General features: G+C 38.8%; 1 protein-coding gene across 1 annotated transcript; it reads right to left on the reverse strand.

Moving 5' to 3' along the window:
- Positions 1 to 288: 288 nt before the first annotated feature.
- On the reverse strand, positions 289 to 21,024 carry mfsd14ba (major facilitator superfamily domain containing 14Ba). Its single transcript, XM_084383560.1, has 12 exons — positions 20,745 to 21,024; positions 16,216 to 16,314; positions 15,026 to 15,088; positions 10,249 to 10,376; positions 9,607 to 9,721; positions 7,957 to 8,175; positions 7,433 to 7,546; positions 7,066 to 7,137; positions 6,439 to 6,551; positions 5,001 to 5,098; positions 4,575 to 4,738; positions 289 to 4,219 (listed from the first exon to the last, which is right to left on the reverse strand). The coding sequence occupies exons 1-12, from the start codon at positions 20,817 to 20,819 to the stop codon at positions 3,947 to 3,949; spliced, it is 1,533 nt and encodes a 510-aa protein (XP_084239686.1). The 5' UTR covers positions 20,820 to 21,024; the 3' UTR covers positions 289 to 3,946.
- Positions 21,025 to 22,370: the final 1,346 nt, after the last annotated feature.

Consider the following 22,370-nt stretch of genomic DNA (forward strand, 5'->3'; position numbering starts at 1 on the left):
GAAAGTTATACTTAATTGTTCAGACACAATGTTAATGTATTCATTAACATATACATTTTTTGCCTGAATAAGAGGTTAGGGTTGAATGTGTATACACTTACTTAAATGCACTATGAATGTTATTTTTCCACAATGACATGCTCATGTCCCACTCAAAGAACATACAGTACAACAAGACGAAAAATATAATGACTGCTTTTAGTATGAGATGACACATAGTGTTGAAATAGGGTAAAAAGGAACTTTTTTCTGGTACTCAGGGGAATAACAACCACCATCATGCAGATGTCAAGTTTTGTTGTTTTGTTTTAATTTCCAATAACCAAAAACTGGCCAGTACACTTTCAAACAAGACAACAGACAAAGAGTATTTACAGTGAATCCCATGTACATTTCCTTTCTTCACATGTGCAGACATCCAATCCATGTACTATATTTATACTGATGAGTCAGTTTCACTGCTGCTGTATTGAGTGGATGCAGTTGTCAGTCAAATATCTCTGAGTGTTTACATTCACACTAATATCCTACTTATGACCTGGGTTTTGGAATAAACAAAACCTCATATAGACAATACACGGTATCATGACTGCGCAAACCTGGATTATCACTCAGCCTGGTTTTCAGAGGCCTAAATGAAGTGATTTGGGTTTTTCAAAAGAAAATGGTTTACTTATGAAAAGGCATTCAGTCTTCAACAATAATGGTAATTAAATAAAACTGAATGAATTCCTTATTTAAAATGGATGGGATAGATTGGAGAAATCATTGAAATTCAGATCAGTTCAAGCTTGTACAAGATCTAATCTAAGGGGAAATTATTTTCTGTTTTATAGTCTTATCTGAATGAACACAAAAAAACAAAGCAGAATGATTAATAATCTGCACAGGGGGAATTGAACCCCGAACCCAGACCTCGTGCCATTGAACTACAAGGGACTGAAAACTAAAGGAAGGCCTTCATATCAACCACAATAACCAAGCCTATCCCACACTTCACTTACATTATATACAAACAGCAGAGACTGGAGAGAGACCTCAACACGAACAACACCAAAGCGATGTGGCAGGCAATCCAGAGCAACACAGGCAAAGGCACCTCCATCATGTGTGAGGCCCATGCCAGATGAGCTTAACTTATTTAATGCTCCCTTTGACTGGCCACCGTCAGTGTCCACAGTGGATGTGAGAGGAATTCTGAGAGTGAGTGAGTTAAACTGTTGGGCCTGGTAACATGCTTGACTGCTCCCATCTGCTTTAAGACTTCAACCATCGTCACTGTACCTAAACTGTTGACAATTTCTACTCTTAACGACTACCACCCTTTGGCACTCACCCAAATTCTGATGAAGTGCTTTAAAAAACTGTTTCTCCAGTATATCAAAGTTAACATCCTAACTAGCCTGGACCCTCACCAGTTTGCACCCAGAACCAACAGATTCACAGAGGATGCCAAATCCACTGACCTCCATGCAGTCTTCAACACCTTGAAGATAACAACACCTCCACCAGAATACTGTACAGTATGTTGATTTCACCTCAGCATTTAACACAATCTCCCCTGTCTGACAAGCAATAGAGTAGTATCCACTGCAGAACCACCAGACTACACAGCAGCTTCTTTCCTTCAATATTAAAAAAATAGTTAATATTTTTTGACTTACTATTTGTTAATCCATCTGTATAATTTCTGTTTTTGTGAGTAGTATATAGAGACTACAAACATCATTTTGTTACACAACCTTTTTTTACCCCAACCCTTTCATAAAATGATAAATGGATCTTGAAACCATACTATCAATCACATGTACATCTACATTTTAAGGTCATTAAGCAAAATATGTACACTCTCCGTTATATACTGTTAAACTCTTCAGCATTTGTTCCTAAATATTCTCTAAAGCTTTTGTAAAAACTCTTTCTGATGCTTCAAGTATAAGTTCATTCACGGGAATATCACTGCTGTCAGGGAAAAGCCTCATATTTGCAACATGTTTGTTTGAAAATCAAACAAATGACTTTACAGTTAACCTCTGTGTGTTTTTAAAATCATACATTGAAGGCCTGTTAGCAAAGAAGCTGATGACCAGCTGATCTCACAGGTCCAAGCACCCAGTGCAACTTAGAAGCTAAGGCACTCTGACCTGGGTAACTGGAGTCAGAGGCATTATCCTTTGAAGCAGCTTCATGGTGTCATGCTGCCAACTAATGGCATTTTTTAAACGTATACTCTGAAGGGGCTCTTAGATGGCAGCATGACACTGTAGAAAGCTGAGTAATTTGTCAAACGTTTGTGTTAAAAAATGCAAAAAGTCAGGTTTTCTCCAAGTTTGGCATTACAATACTGAAGGATTTGAAGGGCAAGCTACATTTGGTGACATTTAAACAATGTACTGGTGAACTAAGAGCATCATTGTCATTTTGAGAATCCATTAGTGACCTGGATCTTTATATTGTGGTTAAATATTCCAAAAATGTATGACACTACCACCCATTGTTCAATTAGCACCATATGGATATACTGCACACACCAAAATTGGTGATTAACGCAATCCTGAGATAAAATATGGACTAAATTGAAGGGCCTTTTGTTATTCTGTTAGCTAACCACATTTCACTGATATCAATATAAATATCAGAGCAGTATTAGAACCATAAACAATATGGTTCAAACCCTGCTGGTGCTTGGACCAATAACAAGTTAATTACCATAGTTGCAGCTGTGAGGTTTTCCCACTGCCAGCAGCCAGCAGCACTTTCATAAAGTGACTTTGAGATGAAAAATAAAATAAATGTGACAGACGATAGGTAAATCCAGGTTGACTGTGATTTAAAAGCACGCTGATCTGAGGTAGAGTCACATACGGGGACACTGACTTGTGAAATTAAAAGTAAAAACTATCCAGCGAGGTGTTTGGTTATTTTATTAAACTGCAGAATCATTCAAGATTCTTTTGTTTCTCAAATATTCTATACACAATAAATATTTATATTTTTGGGCCCTAAACAAACGCATTGCCTAAAACATTCCCCTCTTTCTTGTTCTGGATGATGGATATTAAAAACTGAAGAGGAAACCTGGCCATGAAAATGACTGGGAGACGAAACAGCTTTTAAAACTGATATTCTGACATCTTGGATTTAAGGTGGCTGACTCATCTCTCAGCTCGTCAAGTTTGTACCTTGTTAGCAATCAATAGCTCACCGCAGGTAGGATACTGTACACTTAAAAAGAATAAAAATCCCTTAACACTGCCGAAAAGAAAAAAAAAAACTGTAGGAAATTTTTTTTAAACAAAAAGAGTATAAATCATCACTGATGTTTTGGCTGCTCTTAATATGTTGCAGACATGTTTCTCTTGTACAATAACCAATAAGAAATAATCACAGCATTAAAAATAGGGCTTGAAAAGATATAGCTGAAGGTAGAAACACCTTTTCTTGTTTTTTCACAAAAACAATCAACAACTTCAAGCTTAAAGATGAACAATAATCCTTCAATTAAACACTCAGGAATACTTCTCCCTCCTTTCAGGGGATTTTAAGTGGGCATATCCCAAAACTGGGCATGCCCATTCCATAAAAATACACAGTTGGTCCCTCCTAAGCGATGGTTTCCATTTAAACTGTGTTGTCCCTGTTGGCCCCAGGTCAGTCAAATCATCGTCTTTGTCACTTCTGTCAGATCAAACAATGACATCTTATTTGCAACTCTTTGCTCCACCCCATTGTGAGAGAAATATCCTTATTGGTCGCTCAGAAGATGTTACTTCCTCTGCTTCTGGTCAGTGAAGCAATATGCGAGTACCGCCTTCTGGTGAAGAAACAATGCTTTTGGAGCTTCTTTCTGTCAATAGCAATCTTCTGACAATAACAGTACACTTAGTCCCGCCCTGTGGCAAAGAAAATGTGTTACTGGGTCTTTGTCTGTCTGACAAAATGTCCATCAAACAATACTGTCCTGCAGCAACGGCTCAAAGTCCTCGTCACTGGCGGTGGGAGGGGTGTCCTCATCGCTGCCCGGAAGGGGCGTGTTGATGTGGATGCCAGCCAGTGAGGACATCGACTCTTTGCTGTCTGGGTGAGGCTTGTCACTCAGGGACAGCTGGGAAGACGAGGAGGAGCAGGAGGGTTTCTCAGGGATGAAGAGAGCGACGAGGAAGGCAACGACCACGGTACATGCCCCCAGGAGGAAGGGCGGGCCAGGGATGAGGCCTCGCTGAGATAAAGAAGAGTTACAAAGAAAAATGTTTCCCGTCATTTTCGTGTCTTTCATCTAGTGCACAACTAAAACATATCCAATATTGCTGTAATTTTCTCAGGTAAACATTGCAAGGCAATTTAATAAATATGACACATCTAAGTAAAAAGAAAGTACAAAGTAAGTTCATTGTGCTTACATTAAAAGCATTTGTAGAATATTGCATGTTGCTAGTAGTATTGAAGATATTCACTCCCTTCTGCACCATTATTTACTGCAGTAAGAGAAAACTCTACCTCTACTAAACTTTAATTTTAAGTAACATACAAATTAGGATCCATAATGAAAGTGTTCACAGGAATGTGCACGGTACCTCAGTGGGACTGTGCAGAGGCAAGGGGTCAATGTTGAAGTCTCCCTGGATGGGGTCCATGGTGTTGAGCTCGACGTTAAAGAGGAAGAAGATAAATCCGTACAGAGCTGGACCCAGGCCATTACAGAGACCTCTGATTCCTGTTATCATCCCCTGGACCACACCTGCAGGGGAGGACACAGATGGGTCATGTTATTGATCATCAGACATGTTACTGCTGACACAGTGAGGCATGTATCTGCCTATATATTATGCTGGCAGTGGATTGATTTCACTGCCTGGTTTAGTAATACAAACTTTCAGCCAAAAAATCTATAACACAGTGACCTATTGATCTGAGGAAGAAGAGAAGAGAGAGTAGAAGGGGAGAGGCGAGAGGACGAGAGCAGAGGATAGGAGAGGAGAGGAGGAGATTATCTTTGTCACCTTGTTTATCAGGATCAGCAGATTGTGACACCAGAGCAGAAACAGCTGGGAAGGTGATGGAGGACATTGCTGCTACAGCACCAGCTGCCCACATCATCCTATAACACGCACACACACGCACACACACGCACACACACACACACACACAAGGTTATACGCTGGATCTCTAGCACCCATATTGTTTTTCAGTGTGTTGAGAATCTGACATCAGTCTGAGTATTCATGCTGCTGAATGACGTTACGTTTAGTCCCTCCCAACCAGCTCATCAATTGGATAATATTCACCCACTGAGTGGAAAATAGGCTAGGATGCTATAAGAGTATAAGCTATATATTGTCACAATGCGGTGAGGGGTGTCTTGTCCTGGTTTTTCTGTCTTGTCATTTTCATGTTTTATTTTGAAAAATAACTCTCCTCTCGTTTCAGGTCACTTGCCCTTCCTCTTGTGTCACCGGTCTGACGTCTCCCCTGATCCCTGATTGTTTCCACCTGTTCCCCATTAACCTCATGTGTCTTATAGTCTGCGTCTCCCTTTGTCCGGTGCCAGTGTCTCGTTTGTTCGTGTGCCTCAAGCCCCTATGATCACAGCCTTGTCTCGTTCACAGCATTCATGTTTGTATTTTGAAGTTTCTTGTTTCCTCTTAAGAAGAGCGATTTTCAGTTGTAAGTTTTTCCATGCTCAGTGTAGTAGCCTTATATTATTTCATAGCCTTGTTTGTCCTCCCTTTTGGAGTGAATTTTTGTTTCATACAGTTTTCTAGTTCAGTTGTGCAGTGCAGTTTAATTTTGTAGCCTCTGTTTGTTTTCCTCCTTTTGGAGCGTTTTCTGTTCATTTTTATAGCAATCCATCTTTAGAGAAGAATAGTTTCAGTCTTTTACTTTGTCCTCCCTTTTGGAGCGATTTTTTTGTTCCGTTTTTTTTTGTCTTATTTTTCTGTGTTTTGTCTGTTTGTATTCCAGAGTAGTCTAGTTATAGAGAGGTTTCATAGCCTATTCTGTTGTCACTCTGTCTTAGAGCAAAAAGCAAAAAAGAAATATTTTCAGAATAAAAGCCTGTTTGTACTCTGAATCCTCTGCATCTGAGTCCTCTTTAAGCCCAGGTCTGACATATATAGCTAAAATAAGCCTTTATTGGTTTTGGGGAAGTTTACAGTCCAGCAACCTCAGCAAACATTTTCTAAGAGTGTTACATTCGCCAAACATATGTTAGTCCTAATAATTACATGTGAAGTGAGAACATAATGTTTGAAAAAATTAGTTAAAACTCATATGAGCTAAGCAGCCAAATATAATTGTGTTAGCATGAAGGACTGATTTTCTACATACTTTTTCCTGGGTTTTACAGCTTCAGCCTCAGACATTCAGCATTTAGCTCTACACCAACAGAATGAATGTAGCCTTACACAATAACAGAAAACACACACACAAAGATCTCACCATGGTTCTGACCCAAAGCCATACCAGGCCAGCTGAAGAATCTGGAAACCCAAACCCAACAGAACGGTGTTTTTATTACCCAGAGTCCTCATCAGCAGGGTGAGGATGAGCGTCTGAGGCAAGAGGGAGGGTGAAAGAGGAAGGGAATTAATAACTTTGTTCTAAGCTAGTACTTACGTAAGGAATGTGTATAATTCAGTTACACTAATTGTTAAAATAAATATTAGTGATGGTAAGTAGAAGTTGTACTGTAACCATATTTGATTATGTGTGTCTATTAACACTATTACACACTGTAATTGCTTCTCTAACAGTTGTCCATGAGTTTGTGCTAGTTTATGAGAGTTGTTAATTATATTGCTAGAGTGCAGAACCTATTCTTCATCTATGATTTTGGCCAATAGCTAACAGGTTCAGGAGGACTGGAATTCAGAAGTGCAACTGGCCCTGATTTACATGTATTATGTGAAGATAGATGCTATCAAATGTGTAAACATGTAAACAAAGGTGTATTAAATCTGTCTTGGTTTAATGAGCATGTGTGACACTTATAAAAGAAGTGTAAATGGGGCATGAGAGTAAATAGGGGTATAAATGTTGTGTCTGGAGTGTATGTATGTGTGTTACCTGTGCTACGATAGACAGAATGCCCACCACTCCAATAAAAACAGCAATGGTTGTGGAGGAAAAATTAATGACCTGTAGAGACAGACATAAATTATTTTTTATTGTTGCTGGCAACAAGACTTTATTTACAAGGTACTATGATCTTGCCAAAATCAAAACAAAGCTCTACAATTCAAGCAGCTCATTTACATAAACATGTCCATCATTTTTGGTACAACCACTGGAGGAACCAACAATGAGCATTTTAAACCTACACAGAGTGGCTTTCGAAAACCAGTAGCAGTTACAATAGCAGTAATAATGTTGGCAGTAACAGTTCTGCTAATATTTGTAGGAAAACCCTGCATCTGGCAGCAGTTTGTCTCACCTGTCTCAGGTAGAGGAAGAAGCTGGAGTACTGTCCAGCCTCCGGCAGGTAAGACAAGAACACAGTGATACAGATCAGCAAGACTGTCGGGTCCTGACCCACCTTCCTCAGAGACTGAAGAAGACAGAGAAACAAAGAGAGTAAATACAACACTGGCACTGTTAGATGATCACTTAGTCCCCATCTAATGCTATTAATGCCTAAGACTCAAAGCAGTCTGTGAAATGCATCAGATTTATATCTGTATCTTATTTTACTGTATCATTATCATAGCATTATCATAGCTTCCATACACACTGCAATCCTATAGTATCATTTAGTTATGAAAATAATGTTACTGTATAGAGGAACATTGAGGATTCTTCACCCACATCACCACTCAACATACTACATGCAATATCAAAGAGAATCAAATCATCGAGAAAAGACTTCATACAACTACAAACCAAAACTAATCAACCTGCTATGTGTTTATTATTCAACCAACCAATCAGATAGTGTATTATAAATGATTGGTTACTGACAGCGAAGGGGTCGGCCTGCTCCCAGGAGATAGGCGCCCCCCAGGTGTTGAGCCTCATTTTGTCCGGCAGAGACTCAGGTACAGCCAGCAAGATGAAGCAGATGTCAGCCAGAGCGATCAGTGTGGCCACCAGAACCACCAGGTTGTCTCCGTACCAGGCAGACAGGTACGCTCCGATGGCTGGACTTGTCACCAGGCTGGCTGCGAAAGTAGCCGACACCTGGGAGGAGAAAAGGAGACCGCACTTTATTTGTTGAAGCAAGAAGTGAAGCTGCTGGGATCATTTACTACGATGCAGCTAGACTTCCATATCAACAAGCTGACTGAATGATTTTACTTGCAGCCAGCCTGAATGATTTATGTTTTTATCTCAATGTTTTCATGTCTTTTTCTGGCATTTTGTCAGTTTTATACTCATTAATTTCAACTATAAATCTTTACAGCTGAACTGAAAAATACTTGGAGTAGAGGTTGTCCTGGAAGTTATAGCAACAAGTGACTAAATTAACACCACAAAAAAATACAGTATTTAAGAAAGGTCTAGTTCTTTTCAGACATTTTAATTCAGAAATGCTACATTCAATATAACTAAAAATAGCCTTTTTCATAAATTATTTTATTTTATCACTCTATTGCTGGCTATTATTGATTTAATCCTTTGATTGCTTAGCCATCATATCCACATGCACATGGCTCTCTTTTAATTACTTTCAGCTGCTTCTTTTGTTTAATTCATTAAAAGTAGGGCCGGGACCGAGCAATCCTTGTCGCTGCTGAATCATTGTGGGTGATTATTTATTATTTATTTCACTCGTAAGGCCGTGTAATAGTCATTATTCAATGGTATACTAAAACCCATATGAAAAAAATTGCTTCTCACTGTTCTCAGGTCAAATATTTATATGCGATTAAAAATGTGATTAATTTCAATTAATTAATTACAAAGCCTCTAATTAATTAGATTAATTTTTTTAATCGAGTCCCGGCCCTAATTAAAAGTAAATAAAACACTGTATATTCATCTGACAAAATATCCTATTATTTTAATTGTCTCTTGTATAATGTATATTAGAGGTGTGAATCTTCAGTGGCGACACAATTCAATTCAATTGAGATTTAGCTGTCAATGATTCAAATGCAAAGTGATTCTTGATGCATCTCAGTGTATGGCATCCTCAATGGTCTATATTACTGCACATGGCTACTTTTTCATCATTTAAATTCCCCTTTAATTCAGAAAGTCCTTCCAATATTCAGATACAGCAGTCTACAAAATAAAAGCTGCATCTTTTCAATACATAAACATAACAAAAACAAAACATGTATCCATCTGTAATGCCATCTGATGTCACTCTCAGAGTGAGTCTCATCCAGTTCGTGTGTCCCAGCAAGTATATAAAATCCGACATGTGCCCTGAGATGCCCGTTTGAAAAATACTTGGTGAGTTTTTTTTATCACTCTCAGATGATCTCTGCCTCCCTCTGACATACCTCCCACATAACATTAGTCTAATGTCTGCCCACAATTCAAAGCCTGACGCATCTTATAATAGAGAAATTTCCACACCTCTAACGTATATACATTTTATGATGTATATATTTTGTTTGCATTCTTACAATTCTTGAAAACATGTCAAACAGGAGTCCTTACCAGACCATACGCTGTGCTCCTTTCTCTTTCATCTGTCACATCAGCAACATAGGCGAAGATGACTGAGAAGGTGACAGAGAAAGCTCCAGACATGGAGATCATGGCAAAGTACCACCTGCAGGATGAGCAGGTGAGACAACAAACTCTTAACAGCGTCACTTTCAGACAGACAGACATATTTCATCGATCATATGGCTTGTGTTCCATTTGCTCATAATTGTATTCATTGTATTGTACAACCGATACTTTACATCCAGCGTCACTTTCTAAACACACTAATGCTCTGGTGGCTGAATGGGAGCAAATCCCTGCAGCCAGGTTCCAAAGTCTTGTGGACACCCTTCTCAAGAGAGTAGAAGCTGTTCAAGTATCATATATTGATGTATTGTTAAGGTGTCCATGTGCTCTTGGCAATATGGCATGCATGTTTAAATAGGTCTGCTTCATTGAAACTGGAAATTTCTCTTTGTTGTTTTGTACTGTACTGATTATGCTAGACCTCTGTCACAATTAATGACCATATCATAGCCCTGTGATGAGGTTATTCAGGTGACTCCCATTGACTTCACTACTCTACTGTATCCCTGAATGTCTTTGTATGAAATTAACATTATCGTGCCAATAGAGAGCGTTGAGGCTTACCAGGGGCTGAGCCTCATCAGAGGGATCGGGGCACAGGTAAAGAAGACAGTGACCAACAGGAAGGACCGCCTCCCCCACACATCCGACAATGCACCAATCAGAGGAGCAGACATGAATGACAGCAGACCCTTGACATGAAGAGGCAGAGTCAGTAGTGTCAACATAAACAACCCTCGCTAATTGAATTGACTGAAACGTTGGATAAATTTCTGCTCTGAAAGAACTAAGTGTTTTTGAGCCTCACCAATACAGGGACAAGTGTTAAATATATTTATTATGGTGGATATTTTCCACATTTTATGTGGATGTCTAATCAGTGTTGATGGTAAATGTAGTCAACTGAAGCAATACACAGGTTAAGAGCCTGGGTGTCGTCCTTGACAGCTCTTTGTCATACCAGACTCACATTAATAATGTTACCCGGTCAGCCTACTTCCATCTTCGCAATATCAACCGCCTCCGTCCTTCCCTCACTTCCAACAGCGCTGCCATCCTGGTCCACACCCTAGTCACATCCCGCCTAGACTACTGTAACTCCCTCCTCTTTGGTCTCCCCCACAAGTCCATCCGTAAGCTCCAACTGGTCTAGAATTCAGCTGCTCGCATTGTCTCCAGAACTCCTTCCATCAATCATATCACGCCCGTTCTTCAACAACTCCACTGGCTTCCTATCAAATTTCGCATAGACTTTAAAATCCTGCTTCACACTTTCAAGGCCATCCACAACCTCGCACCCCCATACCTCTCTGACCTCCTCCACATCAACATTCCCTCCCGGGCACTCAGATCAGCGTCCTCCATCAGCCTCACTGTGCCCTCTGCCCGTTTGTCCACCATGGGGTCCAGAGCCTTCAGCCGCTCTACCCCCCGCCTCTGGAACTCCCTCCCCCCGACATCAGGAACATTAACTCTCTATCCATCTTCAAATCCCGTCTAAAAACCTACCTCTTCAAACTCTCATACTCACTTTAAGTTGTCTTCCACCCTGCAGTTTTCTGATTTTTATTTTGTTTTTATTGCTCTTATATGTGTCCTTTGCTCTTTTAAATCGCTGTCTATATGTTGTGTAAGGCGACCTTGAGTGCCCTGAAAGGCGCCATAAATAAAATGTATTATTATTATATATTATTATAGAGTTCTTCTGCTGCAAGATGAGGAAATGAAGCTGTTGTTAAGGAAAGCTTTTTCAGCTTGGATTTAGCCACTAGTAGCCTTGTTCTCTTTTGAAAAGTGGCAACATTTCCAGCAGGAACAATGGCAACCTAGAATGTGAGTGTAGAGTATGTTATGGATGAAGATACATTCTACAGTTTTGACTGATTTGGATATTCAGCATATTTATTGGAGCCAAAATGCAGGGCCGAGGAAATGCAGCGGAGAGAGGCAGAGGCTGTGGCAGCATTAGCTGTGCAAGCAGGAATGGCCAGCGGGGACCAGGAACAACAATTGCTTGGTTGTTGGACTCAAAAACCAACACAAAAGTCGACATCTACTCAAGAAACAGTGGATTAACTTTATTTGAGATGGAAATACACCAGAAATGTCCCCACAACGACTGGAAAACTATTGAATTGTATGTGTGCATACTCTCCAGTAACATTACAAGCTCAAGGTTGTTTGAATTCTACTACAGAGTGCATTATCAATGAGGGCCAGTAACTGTTCAAGCTTAAGAATGGATCGAACTTTAGTTGTTCGAAAGTTAGCTGAGTCTGTGACTCAACTAATTTTAATCTTGGAAGCTGAAAGTTTTGCCATATTTTATGTTGTTTTACAGTTACTTTTCTAGGTTAGGCTGTTGAACGTTTGCTTGGCTGACATGGCTACTCCAGTCAAAAGAAACTGTATGAATGTCAAGCCTCATTTAAAGCCAATTAAATAAGTAGTAGGTTGCATAGTTTTTTTCATGTTGCTTTTTGTGAGTTTATACTGCAACGCTAGCTCAGGTGACGTTAGCTTTGTTGTTATATGAAGCCCATTTTGCTACAGTATTTTCAGCAGTATCTGGGTGTGTTGCTGCTGTATGTCCATTTTAAGGCTGACTCGAATGTTTTGAAGCTTCAACAGTTGTTTTTTTTGTGTCGAGCGCACCAAAAGGGAGGCAAACTTCTCTGTGGCATTTAGTCAGTCTCCAAACTATTGCATGTACAAAACTGCGCCCGTATTCACAAACAATCTGAGAGTTGTCTCAGAGAGCTCCTAATAACGCTTCCAAATCCTGCCAACCTCCTGTGTGTTTCTGCTTTTGGGTCCTCACCACTGTTTTTACCAATAGTAACAGTGTCCTTGTCTCTCATTAGGGTCCGGGCAGCTAAGCTGCCAGGACACTATTGTATTCCTAGGAATTCTTCTTTCTTCCGAGGAAGTCATACTTCCCATGGGCGAAAACTCACCAAACTTTACAGAAATGTCCGGCCCCATGCCAGATTTACTTAATTCCAAGGACATGTCAATATTCCTCCTGGGGGGGGCACAATAAGCGTTTAAATTTAAAAACTTTAAAAATACCTACAAAATCAACAGTACATGCTACAGTTTTGAAACTTTCACCAAACTGTAGCCCCAATACTGCTGAAACTTTAGTCCACTTAAACTCATTACAAATTATGAAGTCCATCACTCAGTTTTTTTCAAAACCTGTAAAACTTATAAAACCTATCTCCTCCCACAATTTTTGCTCAATTGTCACACTTGCTAGAGAGCATCTTCAGACCGTCCTCCACAAAACTTGTTTCTCGGATTTTTGATTTATCAAAAATTAAGCCTACAGTGCATCAAAATGTTTGACTGTAAACAGTACTGTAAACATATACTATCAAATTCTTGCTAAATACATTTTCAATCTTCCTGAAAAAAATTGAGAATATTTTGGAGTCATGGTTGATGCAGTTTGGCAAATATCAGAATTGTATCTCAAAAACTGAATTTTTGAGAACATTTTGAATTCTGCTCTCATGGGAACAACTGGAGTCAATGTAAGAACGGCATTTTTAAACATCAGATTTTCTCTTATGAAGCAAAACACTTTAAGTTAAAAACAAATCAACAACATTTCCATGCTGTCAAGATGCAATTTATGTATTATCAGATTTTTGTTCAGGTAACAGAATTTCTGACAGTTTGACCATTTTTGAAATCTGCCTTGACAACAGCTGCCCAGACAGTGACTCCCTGAGTCGAGAAATGAAGTTACACAGCAGGTCTCACTTCCAGCCAATTAGCTCAGTGAGTTAGGAGATGTCCTCAACATGAAACACAAGACAATTGTCCTGACGGTGGCATCACAGCAAGCCTCTAAATTAAATAAAAACAAATAGCTTGGACTGGACCATGGATGAAAGCTAACCAAATTTTGCACAAAGGTCCAGTCTCATGCCAGATTACCTCAGCTGTAAACCCAAGCCAATAGTCCTGATGGTGGTGCTACAGCAAGCATCTAAAGTTCAAAACTTTGAAAATTCATAACAAATCAACCATACTTGCTACAGCTTCAGAACTTTCATCAAACTGTATATATCAATATTGAAGCAACTTTTGTACATTTGAACCTATTAAAAATTATGAAGTACATCACTCAGTTTTTTTTCAAAAACTGTAAAACTTCTTAAACCTATTTCCTCTCTCCTCCTTTGATTTATCAAAAATTGAGCCTCAAAAACTGAATTTTTCACAGCGTTTTAAATGTTTCTTTCATGTGAACAATTGGAGTCAATGCAATAATGACATAGCTAAACATCAGTTATTCACTTATGGAGCAAATCAATCATTTTTAAAATTATCAACATCTCCATGCTGCAATATGTGTATTTTCAGATTGTCTTGATAACTGAATTTTTTACAGTGGTTTCAAATCTGCCTGCACAACAGTGAATGGCTTACTCAATTTGTGAAGCCATTGTTGTATTGCCACTTGCCAATTAGCTCAGAGCGATAGATGACAGTCTTTGGTTCCAGAAGTTGTGGGTTCAAGCCTCAAGTGGTCCAAAATGAACATTGTTGTCAACTGTCTTGTCTTGCTATTCTCCTGTTTGTTGCTCAGAATTGCCTAAATTTGCTAAAAATAGCCCGGTCCCGACCCATCGCTGCGCAGCAGCTATAATTTGTTGTTGTATTTGCAAATATACAAGTAAATAATCCCCTTCCCCCAAAGCTTCGAATATTCACAGATAATTCTCATTGAAGCTTTGAAGCTCCAAAAATGGTATTTCGGGACAGTCCTTGTGATGTTTCTTGATAGGCATGCCCTAAAGGTAAATATGTAGATGTGTGTGAAAAAGAAATAGTCAAACAACAGAAATGAATTTGCTAGATGTCTGGAAACATTTTGTAACTTTGATTATAATCAAAGCTTGGTACGTCAGAAGCTTGCAAAAAGTGCATCCTCTTTCATGTCGGCACTGCTGGCATGGCTTCACAGTAGGAGAACCCTGCTTTTTCAGTCAAAATTGCCTCCACTAAGGAATTTATTGTTTCATCTGTCTATATTTACCATCAGCACTGATTGGAAATCCACATAAAACATGGTGATATTCCTTTTGATTCAATGTTAATCTGTCTCTTGTGTTTCACACTTTATGGAGCTGCAATTCTGACTCACTGGAGATGTCTTTTAACAGAAAATAATCAAATAAAATAGAACTTTATTGCCCAGCCAAGGCCGTAAAATCGCCTTCGAGCTCACCAGACACAATAAAAAAAAAATGACATTACATCAATACAGCAAATCTCATCTCATCCCACAAAATGAACACACATTACATCTATCTCAAGTTCTTACCTTCACGCCCTGAATGAGTCCATTCATCAGAAAGGTGTGCTGGGGAAATGTTTCATGTAAAACCTAAGAAGAGAGGCACAACAACAATTCTTAAACCAGCATAGATTTCACAGTTTCAGCAAAAAACTGTCGTTTGTAGAGCAGGATTCAAACTATGTCTCTTGCTCCACAAGATGGAAGCTATTCTATTTGTGTACTTGCACCATGAAGGAGCAAGATACAAACTGACTCTTGCAAACAAACTTTCCAGTCCGTTTTTTAAAGACTGGACTGGTTGCTTTTGTTGCTATTTACAAGACATACATTCAAATGAGTATTCCTTTACTAATTAGAGCTGTGTAATGTTTGAAATCTTTAAATACTGATACCCTGAGTTTTGGCACAAAAACGAAACAAACCCTGCCTACACTGGATGTGTTTAGGTCATCCATCTAAGTTACCTTTTTAATTATGGTTCTTTAAATTCTGGATGACTGTCAGAGACATTACGTAATACTTGGATTTCCACCATCTTTGGAAATCACCACAAAAGGAAAAATGGAAATAGAACTCTTGACACCACTGAGAGTTTATTTTTTTAATATGTCTTGGGGGGTGACCCAGACCAGAGTGAACATTACAAGGCAACCTCACAGAATTTTACATTTTGTTTTCTTTACTGGATGTTCTCTCTAAAAAGGCAAATAAATGCGTTTGCAATTAACAATATAGACAGAGACCAGAATAATAAATTAATAGTAATAAAGTGACTGGATGTATAATTCATCAAACACCTGAGGACTTTAACAATAACTCTGTCCAAAAAGATACACTACAAATAACAGTTATCATTAAATATCTGATCAGCAAAACTATAACTGGACCAAACATTCAGTGTGGACTTTCATAGTTTTTTTTAGCCACAGATACAGACCAGTCCAAGCCTACTTTTATGCTATATGCAGAGAACAGGACTTAAATCAAATTGGACACTAGAGCCATCACAGTGAGGTAAGTGACAAGTCTTTATAATGAAGCTGCCAACAGGACGTTTGCTTGAACCTCAGGTCATAATAATCATATTAGGGGTATTCACTCCATGGGTGCTGATCCCTAGCCAGCATTGCTCAGTATTGACCTAATCAGCTGCTCAGATGTTGATGCAAACATGTGACCACCATCTCCAGACCACCACCACCAGTGTTACTCACAGTGAGCATGGGCGTAGTGAGTAATCCCCAGGCGAAGAACTCCAGGAAGATCACCACCACAGCATGATACACACTGGGCCTGCCGATACCCTGCTGGAGCTGGAATACACACACAAACACATTATTTACTATTACATATGTGACTCTACTGTAAAAGGGGCACTCCACCATATTCACAAAAGAATAACAGTTTATCATTAAGGTAAAAAATTGTAAGTGTTCTGTGGCACTGGGTGGAGATTTGGAAAGTCTGCCAAAAAAAGAGAGCATTTCCAAGCAAAGGGGCCTCATTTGAGCAATAGAGGCTCACTTTCTAACACAGTTAAGCATTTTGGGTAATTAAAATAGAGCAAGTGTTAAACTGGAACACCACACATGAAATGATGGTCAGCCGACTGACACAGATTCACAGAATTGAGGTGGTGATATGGACTATTTTCTATCTTTAGCTTGAATGATAACAGGTTCACTTAACACAGATTTGGACTACTTAAATAATGAGTTAATCTTTGTTGCTCTCCTGTATTATTAAGCTTCATGTTTTACTTAAATTTTCGTTCAATTTATCAACAATACAATGACATAATACTGATATTTGTTACTGATATTTGTATAATCCTGGTCAGATTTTAAAGGACTTGTGGTAAATATATCTCATCTATAACCAAAGTAAGTGACTTGTAATGGTTCATGCTACTGCTGCAATGGATACTTGATTAACAGAATAGTTGATAGAAACATCAACGTCTTAATAAACAATTAACGCTTCTGTCATTTTTTAAAGTGAAATTACCAAGCATTTCTCTGGTTCCAGCTTCTCCAATGTTAGGTTTTGCTGCTTCTCTCTTTTTCATTACAGTGTGAAATGAATATCTTTGAATTTTTGACTGTTAGTCAGAAAAAACAGGACATTTGAAGACGTCACCTTAGACTCTAGGAGCAGTGTGGGTCTGAGGATGGCAATGCTGGTCTGTTGGCCAAAAGGCTCAGGACAAAATATATATAAAAAATAACAACTATTGGATGGATTACCATGAAACCTTTGAGCCTGGGTACAAGTTACATTTAATTAAAATATTTTTGTCTTTCTACTTGACAAAGGCCAAGTACTGAAAATACGTCCATGTGAAGAAACTTGACACGTCCCCTGCCCCCCTGTAAGTAAGTTAGTCCGCACTTTGGTCAAGATGCCTCTGGTGTGGTGTGTGATGCTCTTGAGTGCTCTTAGTGTGCAGTTTCTACTAGAGTAAACTAAAGCTGAGTTATATTTCTGTGTTGCCATAAGCTCCAAGTTTATTCCATAGATACCTGGAAACTGTAAGGACTGTGATTGGCTGCTTGTGTTCTCCCCTACATTTTTCTGATTTCTAAGGGGATTGTTAAGAGTGAACATTAAGAATGTTAAGGAAACTATTTGTTTATGGAGAGGTTGTTTTGTCTCCCCAATTGTGCCATTTGTTTATGGAGAGGTTGTTTTGTCTTCCAAATTGAGAGGATGGATCTCTTTTTGTTCGCTCCATAAACGAATGGCACAACACAGGAGGGCCAACTCCTCAGGTCAAGACTCTGCTGTCCACTTACATCTGAAGGAGGAAAATCATTCCTTTGAGGACAACAATGTAAACATCTTGTCCAGAGAAGACAGATGGTTTGAAAGAGGAGTAAAAGAATCCATCTATGTCAAACTGCAACAACCGTCTTTGAACAGAGGAGGTGGCCTAAGACATTACTTATCACCCACCTACAATGAAGTGAGTTCTCTCCCCAAACAGCTTAACAGCCATTCACACCTGGGCTCACCTAGCCTTAGCAACACACACGAAGGCCGGTTGTACTGCAGGGAGGCTGCCAAATTATTGTTCAAAGATTTCGATGTGTCTGAAAAGCAGTGTTGGGGAGACTTAAACTACATGTAGTTGAACTACATAGCTTAACTAAAATTTGCTGTAACTTGCTGGTAGTTAAACTACATTCATATTTTGTGCTGCGTCAAGTATTTCAACTACTTTTTGGGTCATTTTTTGTAGTTTAACTACTCAATTTACAAACTACAATTTTGGCCAATAACATGAAACATTTTTTTTATAATAAAAAAAAAAAGACCTATATAAATTTTATTTTATTTTTCTTTGAAAAAAGGCATGAAACATGTCATAACATGCTAAGCCAACGCAGCCTCTGATTGGCTTGCCCTAGCAGCACTCAAATGCTTCACAGAGTGGGTGGGTCTTAATGCCAAGGAAGGCAGTGCTCATATGGCACAAGCACATCATGGACAACCCTCCCGCTACCCCCGATGCGCCCCCGAACGCGCCAGCCCAACCATGGCCATATTTGAGCATGTACATGTTGGATATAGATGGCTTTTTAGTGTTGGTAAAGATGTTTGTAGTGCCAAACAGAACCGGCTGTCTGATAAAAACTTTGAGAGACTGCTCATGTGTCGTGTCAACAAGCGATTCTGCCCTGGCATCTAGTTCTAGTGCCTAAGTGTTAGTGCCTCTGAAGTTCCTGTGATGTTGACCAAAAATGTCAGCTTTTGTTCTTTAAAAAATAAAACTTGAGTTGAGAGGCATATTTCTGCTGGCATGTGAATTTTTTGTAGACTATTATATTTTGTTTCATATACACCATATGTTGATTTATTTAATGCTGAGTTAAATGAGTATAATGAGTATAAGTAGTTGCTAAAGCTACTTTTTTTTAGCAGTAGTTTTACAAACTACATTTCTCCAGGGGTAGAAATGATCTACCTCTGGGTACTAATAAAGTAACTTGAACTTGAACTTTTGAACTAGGTCCTTGACCTAAAAAACATTGCAGACTCCTGATCTACATTAAGTGAACTTCATGACCAGATCTAGAAGAAGAAATTGCTATGGCAACTCCTTAAATGCTTTTGAAAACCTGAACAAATCTAGTGTCAGTGATATATTTCTTTCCATACATGATTCCAAAAGTGATAAGAGAATTTCAAAGAGTGCAATGGGAAATTGGCAGACAATCAATAAGACTACGGAATATTGATCAGTATGTTTTTGTGATGTTAGTCCAATATATCTGACAAGTGAATTACATCAGTATCAGCACCCGATACTGATATTGTATTGAATCAGTCCCAACCCTAGCATTTGTTCAAAGAAAATGTTACCCCAAACTACTCATTTTACCAGAAAACAAAAAAGCAGAAAAGCTTCCCTCTCCAGAAGATGGAACTAGAGGTCATTTCTGGGCATTTTTGCTTAAAAATGACTTAAATTATTAATTGACACTCAAACTTGTTGCTGATGATTTCTTTAGCCTTTATTTCATCATCTGTCTTTCTTTATGCTGTCTGTATGGCTGCAAACAATATTATTATTTTTATATAATTATTGTTGTTGTTTGTTTTTGTTTATTGTTATTTTTCCTTATTGATTAAACAGTCAATCATATTGTAAGATAATGTATTGTTTTTCAATCAATGAAATATCAGAAAATTGTACATGATGCTCATCACAATTTCCCAGATCCCAAGCTGATGTCTTCAAATGTTTTGTTTAGAGTCTGAACAAAACATTTGAAGACATCAGCTTGGTCAGTCTAAACTTTAAACTAAACTTTAGACTGACCAAGTCCAAAACCAAAAGATATTCTGTTTCAAATGATATCACACTGAGAGAAGCAGCAAACCCTCCCTGTGGAGAATCTGGAAGAAGACAAACAGACAATTTTGCTTGATGCTTTAACAACAAAAAGTGCCACATTCGAGATAAGGGGTCATTTTAATAGCATGTTTCAGTTTCCCTACATTTCATATCAAAAGGAAAGTAAATTAAAAACTACGTTGTTGACTTGGTGTTAAAATAATAACAATTGCGGTGACTGTCAAAATGGACGCTGATGCAGCCATGGAGGGAGGCTGTGGAGTGTTGGATCTGCAGCTGGTGCCTGGCCTCAGTGTGTTGCAGGCAGAGCTGTTATGTAAGAATTAATGGATCCATCCTGACCACATCATCCTCACACTAAGCCGAGCTGTCTGTGAGCCACATTAAACCCGCTCCATCTCCATCCGATGACAACAGCCATTTTGGACCAGACTTGCTCTGTTCGGCTAGTTTTCACTGAACTCAGTCATTCATTTTATTATGTAGATCAAATCCATTCTATAACAGTGACATAAACACGTCATCTGGATAGAAATCGTTCATAAAGAAAACTAAAGCAGATTGATAGCCTATGTCAAGTGATCCTATTTAAGATTATTTATGCTATAAAAATTTATAGGCCTATAGGCCTAAATGGCCGCTGTTTTAACGCAGAACCGAATTAATAAATGAGTCATACGTCATGTGTTTTAATATCCTTTAAGTCACACTCACACTGGAAAGCTTAGAGCAACTGTAGGTCTAAAGGCTTAATGTAGGCTATATGAAGCCTACAGTTTTTGAAAACAATATAAAATCTCATGAGATAATGCAGGATAAACGATCGTACAGGTTGATAAATTACTAATAAAATATAAATAAAATGGCGGGTCATCCACCAACCGCAGCTCCGTCCTTCATGACGATCTTCTTCACCAGCACCACCCGGCCGGTGGCCGCCGGCGGCTCCCCCGGCATCTCCTCACACCTGCCGCGGGTCACGAAGCATCCATGCCGCGTAGATATCCGCGGTTCTCCGGGTGCTTCCAGGATTCCTCCTTATTGAGCCTCGAAGAGGCTAAACCGAGAGAAATGATGGGGATAATATTATGGACTGTGTTGTCACAGTGTCTCCCGTCAAATCCGTCGTCAGGTCAGCCCGACAGTCCGCAGCTCGCCTAGTACGTTCACACTGTCACTTTAATAAAACCAGGAGACGGTTTCCGGTTTTGGTTGAGCTTCTTTTCAGATTAAAAGCATCATTTATACAATTCGGTAGTAGGCTACTCAAATATCCTACTCCCCAGTCCTCAGAGAATTGTAGCTTTTTACCCAGCCTATCACCAGTGGTAGTAGAAGTACTCAGTTCTTCTACTAAGAGTGGCACATCCACAGTGCAGAAATAAGATAGAGTTCAGAATCAGAATGAGTGCATAGCCTAGTGCCCATCTACAAAACAATTCAACAATTAACTTTATCAGTCAAAAGGATATGATAAACTTAAAAATAAAAAATAAATACATTTGAAAGCAAAAGCCAAATTGCTTAAAACACCTTCATTTCAAAAGCCCACTTCATTATCGAACTGTGTAGCCCCCATTTTAAGGGGTAGGCCTACATTAATCGATTGTAATATAAGATGCTTTTTAATGGATTTTCTCAACACATCAAGGGGTTTGTAAGGAGTAAAACAGTGAAAAGTTGCTTTATAGAAAACCTTGAATTATTTTAGGTTTTTTTTTTATACCTCTTTACCATTATATCTTCACCTGAATTTTTTTCCTTAAAAAAAAAAAAAAAGTCCTTTAAGATCTTCAGGGATTTTTTTTTTAGACAAGGTCCATTTTAACTTACCTTACCTTTCCATTAAAAAAATCTATAAAAAATAGATTAACCCATTAATATAACCATAAACAATTCCCTTAAAAGGGCGAACAAAAAGTGCCTCAAAGGTGCAAATATATTTGCATGGATGTAATTTTTACTGATTGGAGGAAGATTTTCACATTCGACTAAGTTACTTGGAATACCAAATGAGAGGTGTTGCAATAGGGTTTTTAGATTTTTCTCACTCGTGGCTTATAAACCATTAACTAATTTACTAACCTGAAATTATCTTATCCTCTATTTCTTCTAATAACATAATAGACATTTATTTTGAAAGCCAAATCGCTCTACTTCCTGTCTCACCGACAGTCCTTGCGGCAGTCAAGCGGTCCGATTTGTTCCATTACGGGTTTTTAAAGACCTGGACCGGGTCCTGTGCCTGATTGATCGGGTTCGGACTAGTAGGCCTACAGAAAACAGATACGGACGTATTTCATTTTTAGAAAAAGATGAGAATAACATAGAAGGTATAATAAGTGATGCTGTCACTTATTTTACCTTCTCTGTTATTCTCATCCTGTCACAGCGTCCCTGAGCCAGGTGTGTCAAGCTCAGCAGATTGAACTCGTAGGCTACCATATAAGAACTAACACTGTACCGTCGTAATAAAAGCACTTGGTAAGAAAACAACGTAGCTAAAAG

The sequence above is a fragment of the Pagrus pagrus genome (assembly GCF_965226575.1).
Source record: "Pagrus pagrus genome assembly, chromosome: 19".
NCBI classification, from domain to species: Eukaryota; Metazoa; Chordata; class Actinopteri; order Spariformes; family Sparidae; genus Pagrus; species Pagrus pagrus.